Raw genomic sequence first — 21,232 nt, 5'->3', positions numbered from 1 at the left:
GTGCTGGTACCCACTGAGGTTTAGTGCTCGGCTGATACTCAGAATGATTGCATACCCTCTCCATTTTCTTTGTTATGTACATGAAAACTAACTGTTGATGTAGTTTTCTATTCTGTTTTAGACTTAAGCTTAATATTGAACCAGCCTTTTTGTTTGGTGGTTGTACTTCTGACCACCCTAATCTTCCAGTTCACATTCATGATTCTTATTTTAGTATGTGATCTTAATATATTTATTTATATGGTTTTCCAACTTAGTACTGTTTGAAAAGTTCTGCAACAGAAAACATGCATGTACTGTATTGAATGTTAATTGGTGGTACTGGCAAGAAAAGTTTCCTTTATCATACGAGGATGGAAACTATTGGTTCAGACAAGTTTCATTATTCTGAAACTCCTCAGTGCCTTTACATTCTCCTAATGTGGACTGTTAGCCTCCACAGAGGTTATAGTATGTAGGCTTTCCCAGACTTCTTGACCACAGAAACCCTTTTTCATTGAGTAAATGTAATTGGCTAATATAGGCATAGTCTGTTGATTGAGGAATATAGTGATGATTATCAGAATAGTAACGTAGCATTTATCATTTTGCAACAAATACCTCGTTACTTAGTTCAAGGTGTTCTTTTAAAATATAAAACTGTTAGAAAAAATTCAGAAAATTTAATTACAATATATAAGGATTTTCATGGAAAAGAATTTCTAAAGCATCTTTTATCTCCTTTTAAATTCAGAACTTGAAGAAGTAAAAACTTCAGCCTTGGACAAAAACACTAGCAGAACTATTTGTAAGTGTTACTGTATTATCTTTTTCCATCATTAGGGATGAAAAATAATTGATTGCAAATAGACTTGATTTCATGAAGCTTGGAGGTTTTGTGGTTTCCAATTTGCCAAAAGATTAAGTGATGCCATGCTACTTATGTAACTGATGTTTTCTAGAATGGTATATTTAGATGGAACTATTTGAATATTGAAAATTTTGTAAAGTAGAATTTTAAAAAACTTCTGTAAGCAAGAATTTATATCATCATTTCAAGTGGCCATAATTAAAGTATGAATGTGAAATATGTGTTAAGATCTTCATCTGTTTAACAGAAAGTTAGAAAATCTAATTCATGGCCTGGATGCAGCTCTCGGCTAGTTTCATCCAGGTGAAAATACAAGCTGAAAGATCCATGTTTAAACCTACAGAGCAGAAACTCAATGTAGGTTTTTATTTTTTGGTAATGGTTCTGTAAGATTGTATAACTTAGACTTCTTTTTCCTTTTCTGATATGGATGCCTCATTAAGTCTTACTCTTCCTGAAGCCGTCCTATAGCAGCATCTTAAAATGTTACTAGATTCTCTTTATGGAAGTAAACTAAAAAGAATTGGGGAAGAGAAATTCAAAAATAGAGAAGTCAAGGGAATATTTTGATAAGCCCCCATGTGACCATCACCCTCCTTAGTAATTATCAATATTTGCCATTCCTGTGCTGTTGATTCCTTCCTCTTTCAGACAGGTGGGTAGGTAGGGAAGGGTAGAATTTTTTAAAGCACATCCTAGGCTTCATGCCATTTCACCTATAAATGTTTCAGTGTAAAGAATTTTTAAAAGCCACTAGTAAACAAGCCACAATCATCCAACACCTCTTTACTTGTATTTATTTATCACATGTAACAAAAGTAACTCCTTAATGTCTTCCGAGAGCTAATCCATGTTCCCATTAACCTGATTGTCTCAAAGCTGTCTGTGTGTAGTTTCTTCCCTGAATCAGGATCCATATGAAGCCTACTTACACTGTATGTGGTTGACATGTATTATATTAATCAGAAACCACCCCTTTCCCTTCACTGTCATTTATTTGCTGAAGAAATTGACTCATTTGTCTAATAGAATTTTCCACATCTGCATTTTAATGGTGCCATTTAACATGTTTTTCTCTCTTCTAAGCTGGTAGTTAGATTTTGTACTTGGTTACATTGAATAGTTCTGGATATTTCAATGTATACCATTTTTAAAGAGAAAATAATATGAGATTTATCTGCCTTTTAAAAATATTTCATTTGGATTTGCCTTTAAGAAGAAATTAAACTATTTTTTAAAATATCACTGCTCTCCAAGCTTACTTTTAAAATTCCAGTGATTTATCCGTTCCCTTTATGCTTAGGATTATTATTTCTGAGAAGGAGAATAGAGTATTGTATATCCTTGGTCTCTCCCTTGCTCCCTCTCTCCTCCCTTCCCTTTCTTTGTTTCCATCTACCTAACATTTACCAAGACACTATGACACGCCAGGTGGTGTGATTGAGGCAGAAGATTAAACCGGGAACAAAGTGGACTCTGTAGGCCCCCTGGGGCTTGTGATGCGCCGCAGGAAGTGGACAGGCAATAAGCAGTGGTAACGACACCCTGTGGCAGGCTGCGGCGTGGCCAGCACAGAGTGCTCGGGACCCTGAGGAGGAGGGTATGTAACTCCTGTGAGGAGATGCGGGGCCGCTTCCCGAGGAAGCGTGGCGTCTCATCTGAGACCTGAAGGGGGACCAGGTGGTAGCAGGTGCCATGTCAGTGAGGGAACGGGAGCAGTGCATACACTAGTCTGGAATCAAAGGTCATCAGGCAGGGTGCATTTGGGCATGTGCCCAGCAGAGCGGTATCCTCTCCTCCGCCCTGGAATGTGCTGAGATGGATGCTGCCAACATCAACCTCTGGGACCTTCCTTTCCCAGCCCTTCAAGATTGAGTGGCCCCTGGCATTCTTAAGGAAAGTCCTGCTTTCTTTCAGACTGCAGGTCAAGTATAGCTGTTCTAGAAGCCATTTGGTCTCTGCATCAGTCTGTGCTGGTTTATTATTTGTTGATTCAAAGTTTAAATTTTAGAAAGCAATCTTAATTTTGAAAGCTGTCACTTTTATATCTTTTGTCCTGACGTATTCCCATAATTCTGCATTTGTGTATCTGTCAGTTTGACATCTCCACATAGACGTGTACAGGTGCTCTTGGACAAAACAAAACTCTTAATTCTCTCTTTCCCCAACCTGCCTCTTTTTCCTCTTTATAAAGGTACCTTATCCACCTAATTCTTTAAGCCAAAGCTTTGATTCCTCTTTTTCTTTCTATCCTGGCATAATCCCTTTAGCAAACCCTGTGGGCTCTGCTTCCCTGTCCGTGAGCGTCTTACCTTCCCCACAACACCCTTGTCCAGGCCGTGGCTGCTTCTTGCTTGGTGTGCTCTTGCTTCTGCTCTTGCTCCTCCCACAGTATTCTTTATGTAGCATGCAGAGTCATCTTTGTGTTTCTTTTTCTCAAGTATCATTCTGTGTGTTATTCCTTTGCTTGAAGGCTTGCAGTGACTTCCTGTATCATTTAGGATAAAACTCAGATTCTTCAGTAGAATGCTGATGTGAGTACTCATTAATCTTCAGTTACACCAGTTCCAGTTACATCATTTCTCTTTCTGTTTCTGTGTCTTCCATTCTGCTTGCTCTTATCATGTGGATCTTTGTTTCTGTGTCTTTCTCTGTTGCTCCTGTATGTATGTGTGTGCATGTATCTCTGTGTCTTTAAATTATTTCCTCTGTGGCTGAGGCTTTCTTTTTGAATAACTTTAAGATGAATATTATTTCATGAGTAGAGTCTTGTTTTCCTGCTTTTATTTTTAAAAACAGATAGGCAAAATAATTTAACTCTCAAGAGAAAAAGATGAAAGAAGTTTGTTTGTTTTACCTCATGGGTTGCTTTGCTGTATATTCCTCCCCCTTTGAGGAGTGGTCATTGGCAGAAAAGATGTCTCATCTCTCACACCAGACGCCACTGTCGAGGAAGGGTCTGTAGAGCTTGCTGTCCAGTATGGTAATTACTAGCCATATGTGACTATTTAACTTTAAATTAATGAAAGTGAAATAGAATTACAACTTTAGTTCTTGCATTGTACTAGCTACATTTCAAGGGCTTAGAAGCCTCAGGTGGCCAGTGGCTGTGGTACTGCATGGCAGGCTGCAGAGCCTTTCCCTGTCGGACAGCATGACTATAGATAGATGGTTTATTATGTGTATGCCACTTGTGAATTGTACTAACTAACCAAAAGTTCTATTTAAAAACCCTTTTTAAAACTGCAACAAAAGCACTTTAAATTGTATGAATTTATAGTAACATACTACTGGTAACCAATCTTATCAAAAAATGGACACATGAAATGAAGATCTCTTTTACAAAGAACAGGATACTCATTGTGTATAGTGGGTCACAAAGCAATTGATGACATTTGTTTCAAAAGCTTAATGTGCTATTCCTTTTTATTTCAGATGATCCTGTACACGCAGCGCCAACCACTTCTACGCGTGTGTTTTATATCAGCGTAGGGGTTTGCTGTGCAGTAATATTTCTTGTAGCAATAATATTAGCTGTTTTGCACCTTCATAGTATGAAAAGGATTGAACTGGATGACAGGTATCGTACATCTTTGGGGAAAGGAAAAAAATTTTTATTTTTTATATGCAGTCATTTGCATATACATGGGAGCCTACCCACACCCGTGCTCAGCGGTGCACAGTGGTGCAGGGGAAGAAGGGAAGGTGATTAAGCCCTGGCCAAAGGAAAAATACTGTCTTTGTGTTTCTCTGTAGTTTTATTTTTAAAAATTTGTAAAATCAGAAATTATAGTAGAGATCAATTTTTTTTCTATCCCCTTTGACATGACTGTCTTCTAGACTTCTAGTGCCTTTTTGGAATAGCCCTGCTCTTTCCTCCTCACTCATCCCTCTGTCATTATCCGTCCATTCGTCCATTCATCCATCCAGTTTATTAACATTTATTGAGAACCTGCTATGATTTAAATCATTAGTTCTCAACCTGGTTGCCTATTAGAGTCATGGGTAAACTTTTAAAATATATCAACACCCCTTCCAAAAATTCTGATGTTATTGATCTAGGGTGGTGTTTGGGTGTTCAGTATTTTTTTTTTTTTTTAATTAAAGCTTCCCTGGTGACTCTAATGTGTAGCCTTTGAGATACACTGTGCTAGTTATTAAGCTAAGTGCTAGGAATAAAAAAATAATGATATACTATCATGGCTTCAAGTATTTAATCTTTGACATTAACCATATTTATACAAGTATATAAATTTGATCATATGTATTACAGTGTGGGAATATAGCAGCTTGTCCCAGCCTGGGTGAGTCAGGATGACTAGAAGTACGTTGTAGACAGGATAGGGTGAGAGGTAAGGATGAAATGATAGATGAGTTTATTTTCCTAGTCCACAGTTCTCATTTCCCTCTTGATTCCCGCTTGCTGACTGAAGACGTTCTCAGCTTTGTGACTTGGCTTTCAAGGTGTCCTCCTTTAAATTGTGGAGATAGGCACCCCTTCCTCTTTGAACTTGCCTCTTGTGCTCCAGTCACGTAATTACTTGTTCCTCACCTTTGCTCTGCTCTTTGCCCTCCAGGACTTTTGTTCATGCCTTCTTTTGTTCCCCGTATTTGCTGTGAATTCAGTCCCTATCCACTCTCCACATCTCAGCTCCATCGCCATTTCTCTCATGAACTCTTTCTTAAGCCCCCCAACCATCAATTTCTCCCTCCTCTTTTTGTCTCTCTTTCTTTGTTTCTCTTTTTCTCTCTGTTTGGTAGCAATTACTGTACCTTTTCCTTATGTACTTGTCTTTGCTGCTCGAATGTAAGCTTTTTCCAGTCAGGAAGCATTGCATCTTACTGCTGATTCCCCAGTCCTATGTGGGGTCATACATATAGTGGGGTAAGCATATGGAAATGGGAGAGGCTGGTTGGATTAATTCCTGCCCCTAAGTACTCTCTGTCCCCTCTGTTACACTTTTTTTATCTGAGCAGAGAAAGAAGAGAAAGGAGGTCAGAGTAAGAAAAGAGGTGTTTCAGAATACGTTTTTTGTGTATGATTGTGTTCATTAGATTTGGGTTTTGTAGAGAAGGAGCGAAGTGGGTCGTGAGGTAATAGGAACATTTTGTTGGACCTCTTGAGAGAGGATATGGCAGAGTTAAAGGTCACTGGGAGGCATAGCATTTCAGAGTCAGTCTTGATAAACACATTCTTCTTGAGGGTTTGCTTGTGTGTGAGGGCTCTGAACCATGTACAGCCAGGTCAGAGTTGTACAAAAACTTAAGAATCTGTGGGGCGTATACCTTTGCTGCTGAAATAATTCATTACCACCCATTAATTGGTGTTCCAGTTCTCTCTAGTTTTTTGACAATGATTTCCAGATGATGCCTGATGAGAAGCATCTTTCATCATCACTTGTTTTCAGGGTACAGCCTAGTGGTTAAGAGCATGGACTGGAGCTAGCACACCTCTGAATTCTGGTTGTGCTACTTGCTAACTTTGTGGCCCAGAGGAAGTTTTGTAGCCTCTTTATGTCTTGGTTCTCCTTATCTCTAAAGCAGAGATTATCATGGCACGTACTTAGTAAGCATGTTGTTAAGTTCTAGTGAAATAAAACTGTAAGCTCTTAGAACAAGCCCTGCATATAGTAAGTGCCGTTATTAGGCTTTTTCTTTTCAGAAAGTTGCAGTGTACTGGTACTAATGGATTGATTTCTTCTTCAACTCTTGCCTGTTCTACTGCTGCTGCTAAGTCGCTTCAGTTGTGTCTGACTCTGTGTGACCCCATAGACGGCAGCCCACCAGGCTCCCCTGTCCCTGGGATTTTCCAGGCAAGAATACTGGAGTGGGTTGCCATTTCCTTCTCCAACGCATGAAAGTGAAAAGTGAAAGTGAAGTCGCTCAGTCGTGTCTGACTCCTAGCGACCCCATGGAATACATACAGCCTACCAGGCTCCTCCATCCATGGGATTTTCCAGGCAAGAGTACTGGAGTGGGTTGCCATTGCCTTCTCCGCCTTTTCTATTAGCCGTTACTTATTACTTGACAGCAAGCTAACAGTGGTGACTAGAAAGTTCCCATGTAGTAATCTAATAGTATTTGAGGCACTTGCTGCTTCTCTTTGCATTGGGGCCTGTGAGATAACAATGACTACCACTTCGTCAAGTGTTGTCTGCTAGTACTAAACCAGGCCCTATATGTGTAGTATTTTATCTGATGCTCACAGCCACTTATGGGTATGATGCTGTCCTTGTTTTAAAGATGAAGAAACAGGCTTGAAGAGATTAAATAACTTCTTCAGGGTTGTGCTGCTAGAATCAGAGCAGAGCAACAGGAAGGACTCGTTGTTGTAGTGAAAGTGAAAGTGTTAGTCGCTCAGTTGTGTCTGAGTCTTTGCGATCCAGTGGACTGCAGCCCACCAGGCTCCTCTGTCCATGGAATTCTCCAGGCAAGAATACTGGAGTGAGTTGCCATTTCCTCCTCCAGGGGAGCTTCCCAACCCGGGGATCAAACTCTGGTCTCCTGCTTTGCAGGCAGATTTTTTACTGTCTGAGCCATAAGGGAAGGCCAATTGTTGTAATAGCTGTATTGTAGTAACTCAGTATTGTAATTGTATAAAGCACTTATATTTGGTTTCCTTTGTGGCTCAGATGGTAAAGAAACTGCCTGCAGTGCAGGAGATCTGGGTTCAATCTGCGGATTGGGAAGCTCCCCTGGAGAAGGGAATGGCAGCCCTCTCCAGCATTCTTGCCTGGAGAATTGCATGGACAGAGGAGCCTGGCAGGTTACAGTCCATGGAGTCACAAAGGGTCAGACACAGCTGAGCAACTAACAATTTCACTTCTTTTTTCACTTGTTATATGCCAGGGACTATTCCACGTGCTTTATATCCATTAATTCCCTTAGTCTTGACAACAGCCCTGTGAGGTTTGTTGGAGCCCATGGCTGCACGGAGTTCCTTGCACAGGGGTGGTAGCGAGTTCTTCCATTCCTGACGCTCAGGAGCCAGGGTCCCGTTCTGCACAGCTCGTTTAGAGGCAGAGACCGAAACTGCCTAAGGGGTGCTCGTGCCAGCGGCAGTTGGAGCCCATGTGTGCGACTTGCCCTCTGCTGACTGTACAAGCTCATCTTTTCTGTCTCTGCTGTGCCAGGGGAGTGTGTTCTGGAGAAGCAGAGCTTCTGTGAAGTCTTTGCACAGAGGGACTGGCCTCTGCCCTATCTGCCCCATAGTCTTTCCCTGTTGGCTCTTGAATGTAGGAGAACTCACTCCTTTGTGGGGTGCTTGAACTTGTTGTTTGGCAGTATCTTCATTTTCCATTATCTCATTACTGGCGACGAGGCCGTTTTATTTCCCTGTATTCATTTCTGTGTCTGGTGTCTAATAGCTATCACTGAGTGAATATTGCGTGAAGAATTTGTTGAAGGAGGAATGAGTGGAGAGAGGCAGGAAGCCATTCTGTTAGAGCAGTAATTCTTTGCCTCTTTTGTTACGTATCAGTAGCTCATATCAGAAGCAACCATTCTGTGCTTTATAGCTTTCTATATGAAGAAAGTGTGTTTTTCTCTGTTTATTTATTGGTTGATCCAATAAATATTAATTGAGCTCTCACTAAGGCTCAGTTGGGCCCACTTGAGGCCTCTTGGGTCAGGCCTTGGCTTTAGTTTTGGGGAGGAAGGAGTGAACAAACAGGTACTTTTCCTGCTTTCATGGAGTTTATGGTTTGCTATAACAGATATTAAACCAGAAATCCCTGCTAGATTGTAGGCTTCATGTTTATTGTGTTGACTACTGTATCGCCAGCACTTGGCACAGTTTCTGGCATATAATATACACTTAGTAAATAGTGTTGAATGAATAAATGAATTACATGTATAGATTATAAATTATAACAAGTGCTTTGAAGGAAAATGATGATCTTTGCCCTAAATTCTAACTTTAACTCTATAGCAGAGTTAATATCTGCTAATGTTACTTGCTTATGAAAATTAAATGAGATAATTTATTTAGACTGGAATTAAACTATTAAGTGCAAGCAAATGTACATTTTTATCTCACTTTTTACCTCATGTGCTGTAGCTATGTAAATACTGATTTTAATAGGTAACAAGGGTTGATCCTCAAATGCGCCATCCTTCTCTCATAAATCTGGGATTTCAAACGTTTGTTCTGGCCGCTTGACATAGTGCTTTGCTCATTGAAGGGACCACTGAATATGTATATGCTTGCAACATCATTGCATGCCCAGGCTTTTCAAGAATTCTGAGGTGGTACAAGAGTGCCACCTACTGTTGAATTGCTGAAGAGAACCTCAGTAACTAGTAAATGCTTTGGGATCTGTGCATATTTATTCAGTCATCAGTGTAGGTTTCAGGTAATATTTAAATTGTACTTTCCACATATATTATGTAACTTGAGCCTCCCCTAGATCCTGGGATGTGGGTTTTCTTAATCCCATTTTATGGGTAAGAATTTGTATCATATTATTTCCTCCATCTTTGGGAATGATAATGCTTCTCTTCCCTCCCAGGATTATTGAATCCTGGACTTCTACAGTTTTAATTTCTGATGTGATCTTTGAGTAGTGCCCTGTGGTTCTAAGGATTAGGGATGGTAACATTAGTAATAATTGAATATAAATAGTAATAATAATTTATAAATGTATATATGAGGGCAGGGCACTGATGTAAAAGGATTATATTTGTCATATAATTATTTTAGCAACCTTTTCAGGAGGTAGTATTATCGTCATTTTATCCATCAGGAATTTGAGGCTCCAAAAGCACTATTTTGCCTAAGGTCATACAGCTAGTTAATAAATGGTGGCACTGGCAGTTTTGATTTCAAGGTTATACTTTCTGTCTCTTCACTGTGCTATCCTGTACCTACTATACATGTAGACCTATATAGATCAATTTTTGAGTAGCAGCTTTTTGTCATTATGTGTATTTTTAATCATTGGGCTTTGAAAATATAGAACTATTGTGTGGGGTGTGGTCATTCAAAAGATTTTCATATTTAGGAAAGTTCGGAGTCTCTGATTGGACTCTGCTGATCCTGCAGCTAAGGGAGACATGGAAGGTAGCCCTTCCTTCTTGAGGGTATGACATCTTGCCTTTGATTTCACACTTCATGCTGAATTTCTATGCTTTACTTCTCCACTGCTGCAGAATTACTAGACTGAGGCAGTGTAATTAGAATGTGATCGAGAGTGACCTGAGATAAGGTGGTTGTCCACTGACAAGATGAAAGGACATTGATTTGTAGTAATCTTGAGTATGAAGTTATTTGAGCCTACCATCTTCTGGGTCTCTTGATTACTTAAAAAAATATGGCATAATAAAATGCTTCAAGTGCTAACGATTTCTAATAAGTTCTAGAAATTCCAAAAAGGTGGGATTAGGGAAGTAGAAGAAGCAAAATGTATTTGATTAAATAGACTTGAACCAGGTAGGATATCCCTTCCCAGGCTTTGAGCATGTTTGATTTGCTTTCATATGCCATCATCTGTAGGCCATTTGATTATGGACCATCATTAAAAGAATCCTGTCTTTATACTCCTTTTATTAAAAGTGATCTAAATGGAGTGGCATGAGCTCTTTGCTAAGTGTTGGTCCACAGTTCCCTAACATATTGTATGAGGTTCAAGACTGCTATCTATGGTATTTGAAGAATGCTACATTTGTGAATGACTTTGATATGATGAATTGCCTGATGATTGTGGAGATAGAAAGGAAAGAAAAAGAATAGAGCTCTGCATTATGAGGTAGAGTAAAATTTCGGTATGAAACATTTGTAATGGAGATCCATGCATTATTGTGATCTCTGTTAAGGTTTTAAGCTGGTTATAATGGCTCCATGCATTTTGTGTGTATTGAAAAAGGAAATGTCTCATTGAAGCTGACTTGCCAAGTATTTCTCTTTTAAAAATTATTTGCAGCATCAGTGCCAGCAGTAGTTCCCAAGGGCTGTCTCAGCCATCTACCCAGACGACTCAGTATTTGAGAGCCGACACACCCAACAATGCAACTCCTATTACCAGTAAGAGTTAATTTAATTCTGAAAGTTAAAGATGATTTACTAAAGTTGTTATGGTCTGTCTGTCCTTGGTCCTGTGTGGTTAATTACTTATGGGACATATGCCATGCTACATTCATAGAATCTAACATGTACAGAATTAGGCTTAAACTTTTGTTTTCTAGAACATTGAAACATTCCAAAATTAGAGTATTAAAATTTTAGGTTTAGTTTTTAGAATTAGTTTTAGGGCGGTTTCTATGGATTATGTTAAAAGGGCTACTGAGTCATTTCTGTACAAATAAATTCAAAAGGAGGATTTTCAAGTAGTTAGAATAAGCCACTGAGCTGTGTGAAGACAGAGACTTGGATTTTAATGAATTATTTGATGGTCTCATGGGCTGTGGTAAGGACTTTACATTGTTTTCTGATCATGATGGGAAACTAGCTGCCATTGGAGATCTAATTTCCATGTTTTGAACAGGATTTTAATGAAAGTTTTTATACTGTAGCTGTTCAGGGGAAAATAATCATTCTTGGAGTATAATTTAGACATAATGAGGATTGAGCAATGTCATTCACCAAACAAGAAACAATACAATCATCAGGATAGACAGTGGGCCACAAGTCAGGACTCAACTCACTGGTGCCATTGATTAATTAGGTTCTTGTAGGCAAGTTACCTTTATTTCCCTTGGACTGACATTTACTTTCTGCTAGTGCTAAGTCCGGAGAAGGCAATGACAGCCCACTCCAGTACTCTTGCCTGGAAAATCCCATGGACAGAGGAGCCTGGTAGGCTGCAGTCCATGGGGTCTCGAAGAGTCGGACATGGCTGAGCGACTTCACTTTCACTTTTCACTTTTATGCATTGGAGAAGGAAATGGCAACCCACTCCAGTGTTCTTGCTTGGAGAATCCCAGGGATGGGGTCGCACAGAGTCGGACACTACTGAAGTGACTTCATGTCCGACTCTGTGCAACCCCATAGACGGCAGCCCACCAGGTTCCCCCGTCCCTGGGGGGTGTGCAGTTCCCGCACACCACAGTTAGAGACAAGGCCAGGCACAGCAATCAAGACCCAGCACAGCCCCCAAATAAACAGATGATCCTAGGAGTGAATGCAAAATGTAAAGTCAATAAAAAAAAATGATAAACAACGTTACTTAAAAAATAAGAATATGTATTCTTCACCCAGTGCCCTCCTATGGTCTTTCAGTATTGTTTCTCATTAAGAAGAATCAGGATGCTTTGGAGAAATGGATGATCTCAGGACTGGGTCAGGAATAAGTAAGATAACCTGGGACATTTGCTGAGCCAAAAATCAAGGAAACTAGTAAAGACAAGAGCTTTCCAAAATGGAACCATTGAGCATCAAAAAGAATAATGACTGCGGTAGATTGAAGTGATATAAATGTGAAATGTAGAAATGTGTAAAAATCCACAAATTTGTAGTGATACTTTTTAAAATAAAGTTCATTATGGGAGTTAACTGAGGCACCAATAATACCTTACTCTGACAGCGGAGCATGAACTATTTTGCAGTAACCAAATAGTGCTGGCTTATGAAGGGAACATTTTTTTTTACAGAAGAATCCCAGCTAATAAATGCAGAAGGAATGATAGAATCATAAAATCATACTTGTATCCCCTAATAAAATACTTCATTCAGGAAAAGATTGTCGATGTTTTAAACTATACGAACAAAGGGAGGAAGGGAGCTTTACCATTTGAGAGATCATAGTGTCACTGCCTGAATCTGCTACTGAAACTTAGCATCATTAAAAGTAGGATAGCTAGTTAGTTTGTATTCCCAGGTGGAATATTCTTGTCGTCTTCCCCCGCAGAGAGTTAACCTGGATCTAATCAAGGCTGTAAGACTGATTTTCAGTTTACAGGGATAGAGGAACGAGTTAGATGACACTGGAAGAGTCAGATGCTGGACTTTCTTCAGGATAGTTGATCTAGTTTCTTTAGTAAGAGATGTGGCAAGAAAAACAAAAGGGGAAAGAAGGGGCATTGTAGCTTAAAAGAAATCTAAGAGAAATCATAGCAGCAGTTAACATCTCTACCAAGGAAAGAAAGATGTATGGTCCTCAGGATATATAATGATAGATGTGAGGGTAGTTCAAACTATTCCTAAGAAACACATCATTGCTTTAAATGTTTAGCTTTGCTCATTAGAGTCATTTCTTGATTGTGGATATAACCTTAAAGAGGTAGATAAGCAAATTATTATATATGCTAAAAGCAAAATGCATCTTAAAAAGTCCGTGGAAGTGCAGTTATTTTTTGACAGATTTTTAAATTTACCACCAATAAGTTTACTTGTTTTTGTAGACATTACCTTAAGGAGATAGATACTTCATTTATTAATGTATGATACAAAATAGTGTTTTTTTTTTTTTTTTAAAAACAGCAGAAATATATTTGCCTATAAATAAAAAAAGAGAAAGGAGCAGAAAAAAATACTTGAAGATAAAGGAGCCAGAAGTTTTCAAAAATAACAAAACACAATAGTATACAGATGGAAGAAACTCAAGAGAACTCCAGGAAGGATTAAACACTCATATATACTAGACATACACACACACACACCTAGATGTATCATGGTCAAATTGCTGATCAGTGGGATCAGGTTTTATCATCCTAATCCATCCTTTTTAATAAAGTTTTTCAAAGCTTTTCATGTAGTTCTTCCAGCAGCCACTGATAATCATTGTCTGAGCCCACCCTTTCTCTCGGGATTTTTCTTCCCTAAAATACCATTCCAGTTTCTGCTTGCTAGTAACACTAGATCTTTCTTTTATTCTGACTTTTTTTGTTGCAATGAGAATTTTAATTTATGTCCAGAAATTTTGTTTTGCTATCATCATATTAAGAATGAATATGAATTAAGGGAACTGAAAAATGAATATGGATCTCACAATGGTATGACTAGGCTGTATGGATGCTAGAATGATTAAACCAATTATATATATATATATATTTTTTTTTTTTTTTTTTAAGAAAAGATATTTTCACAAACATTTCACTTGAAAAGTTTTTTTGTTAGGAGACTATATTAGAAAATCTTTGGAGAAAAAGTAGTTCATTTAAGGGATTAGATTAATTCCATGAGTCAAAGCTTGTTTCATTTGGCAGAAAAGCAGTTGAAGTGATATTAATAAAATATTATTTTTAGCATTTCCTGTTTTAATTCTGCATTTTAAGGTTTTGGGGTAGGTGGGAAAGTGTTTCTTTAAAATTTAGTATGGCCTTCATAAATAATTCTCCCTGTGTGTGCCTTTTTCATTTTTGATTCTTACCTTCATTTGTTCCTGTGACTTGACTCCTGGGGTTATAACTGAACTAGTTGATCCTGATGCCATAAGAAGGTATTTATATTTCTTGGTTTGGCTTTGTTGGCTCCTCAGGTTATCCTACCTTGCGGATAGAGAAGAACGACCTGAGAAGTGTCACTCTTTTGGAGGCAAAAGCTAAGGTGAAGGATATTGCAATATCCAGGGAGAGGATAACTCTAAAAGATGTACTCCAAGAAGGTATCTATTCTCTCAAAATCAGGTTTTCAAGGAAGATTTACTGTTAGTATAAATATTTTTTGTTTCAGATTTTAAGAATTTCATCTAATCCCTAAGGATAGAAAGCAGTGCACAATTTATTTCCTCTATAAAGCTGATCTTTATTTTCCCTTTAGATTTTTAGCTTGCCTTATTAAGCTTTGGTACAATTTTGATATTCAAGTATATTAAAGCATGATTATTAGTGTTTATCACCTTTAAGAGGATATTTCCTGTTTAGTTCTTGTCCAAAGATGATCACTTGCTCACAGGCCTTTTTGAAACATTCTAAGTAATTTTCTCTGTGATGGAAAGTGTAGGGGTTCCAGCAGAAGGAGATGCATCAGTATTGGAGTTATGCCCAAATTACGATCTCAGTCCCACAATTTATTACCTACATGACCTTAGAGAAATCATTTCCTGTAGCCAGTTTCCTTGTCTGTAAATATGGGCTTATGTTTTCTATTTTAGATATGAAGATTAGATGAACTGATGTATATTAAATGAACTAACACATGATAGGTTTTTGAGAGAGAAGACCCTGCCCTTCCCTGTTTGCTGGTCCTTTTTTTCTTTTTTGAGTTTCAGGGTATTGACTGGGGACAATGCTGAAAGAAGAGGACAGAAATTAATAATAAAATACTTTCCTGAACTCTTCAAGTTGTTAAATAGACAGTAACTTTTCCCCCTTCCATAACTCAGTTTGAAGGGTTTTGGATGCATGTGAGTCATTCTGAATTCATCTATCAGTTAGAGATGCTTATTTGTCAGTCACAGCTAAGGGAGGGGCTTGAACTGTCCCAGAGGCAAATAGTCATTAAGGGAAGCAGATTTTTTTTTTTTTTTTTTTGCATTTTTGAATGTATAAGGAGAGTCCATTTTTCTCCTTTGTCATTGCTCTGAAGCTAAGCCTAGAAACTCATAAATGTCTCTATGGATAGCCCATTACTGAGCTTCAGTGCTCCTAGCTATATCGTTAGTTTGTTTAGGCTATTTCAGAATGAATTCTCATAGACAGTTTAAATTCTAAAAACAAGTTAAGATGTTTTGTAGTTAAAAAGAACAAAAATAAAGATTTGAGTCTTTTTACGCTAGGGCTGGAGTAATGTTCATCACATTTGGCCTTGTTATGTTTAAGGTGTATTGTGCCAAAAAGTTTTGTGCTTATAATTTTATGAGCATATCATATGATCTCAGTAATTACTGTTTTTCCTTCTAGGTACTTTTGGGCGTATTTTCCATGGGATATTAGTAGATGAAAAAGATCCAAATAAAGAAAAACAAGCATTTGTGAAAACAGTTAAGGGTAAGATTTGTTCCCATCCTGTCTCCATAATGCTTTTCTGTCTAAGGTGGTTTATGCCAGTGAAATTGTTTCAGGTTTTCAAAGTGTGACAGACCTTTCAATCAGTCCGTGTTAATTTAGCTCATACAGCCTAACTTTTAGGAGATTTGTGTTGTTCTCATTAAGGTATAGAAAATAGAAGCTAATAGTTAAGACATTATGCATTTGTTAGATAGTACTCAAAAGTGAAAGTCACTCAGTCGTGTCTGACTCTTTGAGACCTCATGGACTATAGACTCCATGGAATTCTCCAGGCCAGAATACTGGAGTGGATAGGCTTTCCCTTCTCCAGGGGATCTTCCCAACCCCGGGGTCTAACCCAGATCTCCTGCATTGCGGGCAGATTCTTTACCAGCTGAATCACAAGGGAAGCCCCAGGTAGTACTCAGGCTTCCAATTAAACTGCATCCACTTCACTTCTTTTTTCCTATATCTAATATTATGTTTTTCCTAGATTCCAATTATTTGGTTTTTCCTTCTTAAAAAACATCTCAGCACCCCCTATCCCCAGTACTGAGGAATTTTAAAGAAAAAGATAAACCACTGTACCTTATGTGAATAGCTGTTATTTGCCTTCCTCTCACTCCCGGTATCCCCTTTTGTTGCTGTTATCTATAATTTGCAGAAAGTATCTGTTTGTGTGTGTTCTGTCTTGGTAGAGTTTTACAGATACAGCCATAGTTAGAATTGCTGCCCCACAAGGTATTTGCTTTGAAAATTTTGATAGTCGTTGCCAGATTGTTTTCTAAAAGGTAGTACTTGGTTTATATTTTCATGAACAGAATACCTATTTTCACATATTCTCCTTTTGGAGAAATGTATTGCTTAGATTTTCACTTACTGATTTATATAAAATTTTCAGTTAGAGTTTCCCTATAAAAATATATTAGAATATTTTAAAATATGGTTTATTGCCTAATACTGGTAAATTAGCCAACCTTTTTATGATATCAAAATTTTAATGATTTATGATTGGTATTTGTAAAAGCTTAAAAGTCCCTTGGACTGCGAGGAGATCCAGCCACTCCATCCTGAAGGACATCAGTCCTGAGTGATCATTGGAAGGACTGATGTTGAAGCTGACACTCCAATACTTTGGCCACCTGATGCAAAGAGCTGACTCATTTGAAAAGACCCTGATGCTGGGAAAGATTGAGGGCATGAGGAGAAGGGGATGACAGAGGATGAGATGGTTGGATGGCATCACCGACTCGATGGACATGAGTTTGGGTAAACTCTGGGAGTTGGTGATGGACAGGGAGGCCTAGCGTGCTGCAGTCCATGGGGTCTCAAAGAGTTGGACACGACTGAGCAACTGAACTGAACTAAAATAATTCTTAGTTGAGTCTATTTGCTTACTTTAAGAGAAGGAAAAAATGTGGTAATTTAAAGTGTGCTTAATGCCTGACAGTGTCTGATGTAAGGTGAGATAACTAGAATATTTTGGAAAAACGAATTTAGCATTTTAAATGCAGAAATTGAGGGCAAAACTAAATTCAGCTTTATGAGTAGGAGGTGACAGTTTTATAAAGTTCACAACGTTAAATTATAAGAACTTATGTTTAATGTTAATTTATAAGAACTTATGTTTCTAAATTTACTTAAAGGAATTCTTGGAAAGTATGAAGGACTTATGTTTATCCTTTCTAAAAAGTTGGATTGTACTAATCTAACCAAAAAAAATCTTAGGAATTTACTTTCTTTTAATTTAGCAAAATTGTTTAAGGATGCTACAAGCATAAGCTTACACTTTTCTTTTCTAAACAAATGGTTTAACTTACTGTGTTCAATATTTATTCATTCACTTCCCCTAACTGTAGAACACTTTTAAAAATTGATATTTAAGTTTGGTCCCACTAGGTTTTCTGACTAGTTTTGAAGGGTACTTTACCTATTATTCTTTGTAAATGTAAAATTTGAGCCTTAATTTTAATAACATCTGTCTTTTGTTAACACTTTCTCCACTTTTTAAAGGAAACATTTCCCCTTAATTCTAATATTTCTTGTGAGGTTTGTAAATGTTCTATGGATAATTTAGAACTGAGCTGTTATTAATTTGTTCTGAATAAATGTAGAATTAACTAAAGAGGTTTTTATACAGAATTGGGTTGATTTAGGATTGGAATTGGGGAAAAAAGGAAATAGTGATAAGAAAACACAATGCAGATACTGGGACTGTTTCACAAGATAAGATTTCTCTGTCTGTATACATTTGCATTGTAGTCACTTGCTTGTTTCTGTATCTTACCACTGTAATTACAATGTTCTCTCTGAGTTACACGGAAACCAGAGAAAGCACAGTGAGTCCTTAGCCAGGATACGGTCATGGTTTGTGTGGGAAACACGGAGGAAGTGTACTGACCACAGTATTGGCTTTAAAATTGTTAGATAGCTCCACATGATGAGTATCACTGAGATTTTTTCTTTTGGAATGTTATTTTTATTTTTTAATTGAAGCCACATAGAGCTGACAAAGTTCTCTCACAAATCTGTGTGCTTTGTTACATGCTGTACAATTAGAAATACAGCTAAAAAATACAAAGGTACTTTTTTTTCCCATTTATTTTTATTAGTTGGAAGCTAATTACTTTACAATATTGTAGTGATTTTTGCCATACATTGACGTGAATCAGCCATGGATTTACATGTATTCCCCATCCCGATCCCCCCTCCCACCTCCCTCCCCACCCCATTCCTCTGGGTCTTCCCAGTGCACCAGCCCCGAGCACTTGTCTCATGCATCCAACCTGGGCTGGTGATCTGTTTCACCCTTGATAATAAACATGTTTCAATGCTGTTCTCTCAAAACATCCCACCCTCGCCTTCTCCCACAGAGTCCAAAAGTCTGTTCGGTACATCTGTGTCTCTTTTTCTGTTTTGCATATAGGGTTATCATTACCATCTTTCTGAATTCCATATATATGCGTTAGTATACTGTATTGGTCTTTATCTTTCTGGCTTACTTCACAAAGATCAGTGACCTTTCCTTTAGGCATAAGCACAAAATTGGAGTTTGGCTTCTTTAAAAGTTAATAATTTTTCACAGAAACTTAATGGATATGCTAATATAAGTTTCCAGAGATTGAAATTAGGAATCTGAATTTCACACAGTGAATATTGTGAAATTGAATTCCATAAAATAAATGAATTAATTTGAGGTTATTGGTATTAAGTTCTTATTTTCTTTTGTAACATCTAAGTTTTTACAAATTAGAAATAAGTAGGCTTTTTAAAAATCATTTTGTTGTTTCTTGAAACTTTTAGAATGTAAGTTATTGTATAGTATTCTTTTCAAATACATACCTTTTGAAATTAGACCTTTCAGTATTTAAAATTAAAAGGCTAGGGCCAAACCGGGTAAAGAATCCAGGAAAATGATTTTTCCTTACTAAATGTATAAAATTATTTCCCCCCAAAGTTTTCTTAGCTCATTGTCCAGCTTAGGTGTCCCTTGCTTAATAGAACATGCTTATCAAAGTTAAGTACTTGAAAAATTATGCAAAAAATGACACTGTGAAATTACTTCTTATTTTACTTGGATGTCTGTACTAGCTGGCAGGAAGATAAACTCTTACCAATTAGTTGCAGACCTCCAACTATTACTAGTTTTAAATTCTAAAAAATCCTTCAAAAAAAAAAAAAAAAATCCTTCCGGCCCCCAAATTCTGATAGTTCTGACCATAATTTGATTAAAAATTATTTATATTACAGAAAGAGTAAAAAAGACGTATCCTGCCATTTACTGAATGATCCTAAATTTTAAACAGTTTCTAAACAACTAAAATTTATTTCAACAGACATTGGGGTAAAGTGATTTTTCCAAAATAGCAAGTGTTTCAAGTCCTTGGGTTTGTGTCTACCCATTTTGTATTCCTACAAAAGTTTTAAGTGAAGCCATCTGGAGTGATTCCATGGGCTAGTCTTGGAAGTAAGTGAAATTAATAATTTCTCAGCTTTGACCGCTCCACTTTTAAGGAGTGAGTATGTAATCATGGTGCTTGTGTTTAGTGGTCTGGATTTTATTGATGGTTCAGCATTTTCCTCGGTAGGACTGGAAGCTGGATGTTGGCTTTTTCAACCTTTGTATCTTCTTCTCCCTCCTACTGCATTGATCATAAGATGTATAAATTATTACTACTGTTGTTTTTTTTTTTTTTACTGTTGACATACAGTGTTGGTTTCTTTGAAAGTATTTTTAAAGATATACTCTTAACTTTGTTTTTGATATCTAAAAACCATTTTAAAAAATTAAAACTCATTTTCAGTTACATAAGAAAATATACTATTCACTTATTCACTTAATGGAAATGTTCTTTTCAAACAGGAAAGAAAATCCTCTATTCTATTAAGATAGAGGAATCCTTATAGATTTGTACAGATATTGATGGCTTTGGATTCTTTTGAAGGTGTAGACTAAAGATATTAATAAATTGCATTATCATGTTTTATTTCAAAAACATTGAACTAAAAGCCAGTTTTAGTTCTGTTTGTTACCTAGAGAGAAAACCATGAGTTCAGAAGCTAAAAAGAAAATAGAATAATCCTACTAATTTTGACTAGTATATGAAAATTAAATCTTTTTCTACTAATGTAGTGGTAGTTCTTTTTGTTTGTTTAGCTACATAGAGGTAAGCAGGAAACAATAAAATGCACCACAGTCTCCTGTGGTCATTCTTTTCTAGTTGTATGTTTGTAAAGTTAGAAAATTTAAACAGGACAGAAAAGTACAAAATGTAGCTCTTCCACCTCTAAAAGTAACCACCCTAAACAATTTCTTATGACTCTTTACCAGTAAGAAGAAGAACACATCCAAATATATCTAATTTTCAAAAACCGTTTTTAAAAATAATTTGTACTGGAGTATATTGATTCACGGTGTTGTGTTAGTCTCTGCTGGGCAGCAGAGTGAGTGAGTTATCCATCCACACATGTCCACTGTTTTAGATCCTTTTCCCATGTGAGTAGGTCATTGCGCAGTACTGATCTGAGTCCCTGTGCCGTACAGTAAGTTCCTGTTGGTTATTTTGTATGTAGTAGTGTGTGTCAGTCCGTCTCCTGGTTTATTCCTCTTTCCCTTCTCCCTGTAGTAACCGTGAGTTTGTTTTCTACGTCTTTGACTCTCTTTCTGTTTGTAAAGAGGTTTATTTGTATGATTTTTTAAGATTCCACATATGACCTTATCATGTGATATTTGCCTTTCTCTGTCTGACTTAATTCACTCAGTATGACAATCTCTAGGTTCATCTTTATTGCTGAAAATGGTGTTATTTCATACTTTTTTATGGCTGAGTAATATTTCATGTATATATGTACCACATCTTCTTTATCCATTCCTGTTGATGGACATCCAAATAAATTTGATTTTGAAATATAGCTGATCACATAAACACAGTTTTTTACTTTGCTTTTAAAATTTAATGTATCTTGTAAATATTCCTCTGTCAGTGCATATAAACCTGACTTTTAAAATTAAGATATCTG

General features: G+C 37.2%; 1 protein-coding gene across 2 annotated transcripts in view; it reads left to right on the top strand.

The window, feature by feature from the left end:
- The window catches only part of RYK (receptor like tyrosine kinase), a 114,093-nt gene that overhangs the window by 41,745 nt on the left and 51,116 nt on the right, over positions 1–21,232 (top strand). The window contains exons 5-9 of one of the 2 annotated variants that reach the window (XM_061167626.1): positions 734–787; positions 4,286–4,430; positions 10,771–10,871; positions 14,263–14,388; positions 15,626–15,712. In XM_061167626.1, coding sequence (XP_061023609.1) covers positions 734–787; positions 4,286–4,430; positions 10,771–10,871; positions 14,263–14,388; positions 15,626–15,712 — 513 coding nt within the window. Of the gene's footprint in view, positions 1–733; positions 788–4,285; positions 4,431–10,770; positions 10,873–14,254; positions 14,389–15,625; positions 15,713–21,232 lie in introns of both variants that reach the window. The other variant, XM_061167625.1, reaches the window with a different exon arrangement.

This window comes from Dama dama, chromosome 19, assembly GCF_033118175.1.
Source record: "Dama dama isolate Ldn47 chromosome 19, ASM3311817v1, whole genome shotgun sequence".
NCBI classification, from domain to species: domain Eukaryota; kingdom Metazoa; phylum Chordata; class Mammalia; order Artiodactyla; family Cervidae; genus Dama; species Dama dama.
The sequence above is the reverse complement of the archived record's forward strand: the minus strand, read 5'-3'. Positions and strand labels throughout refer to the sequence as shown.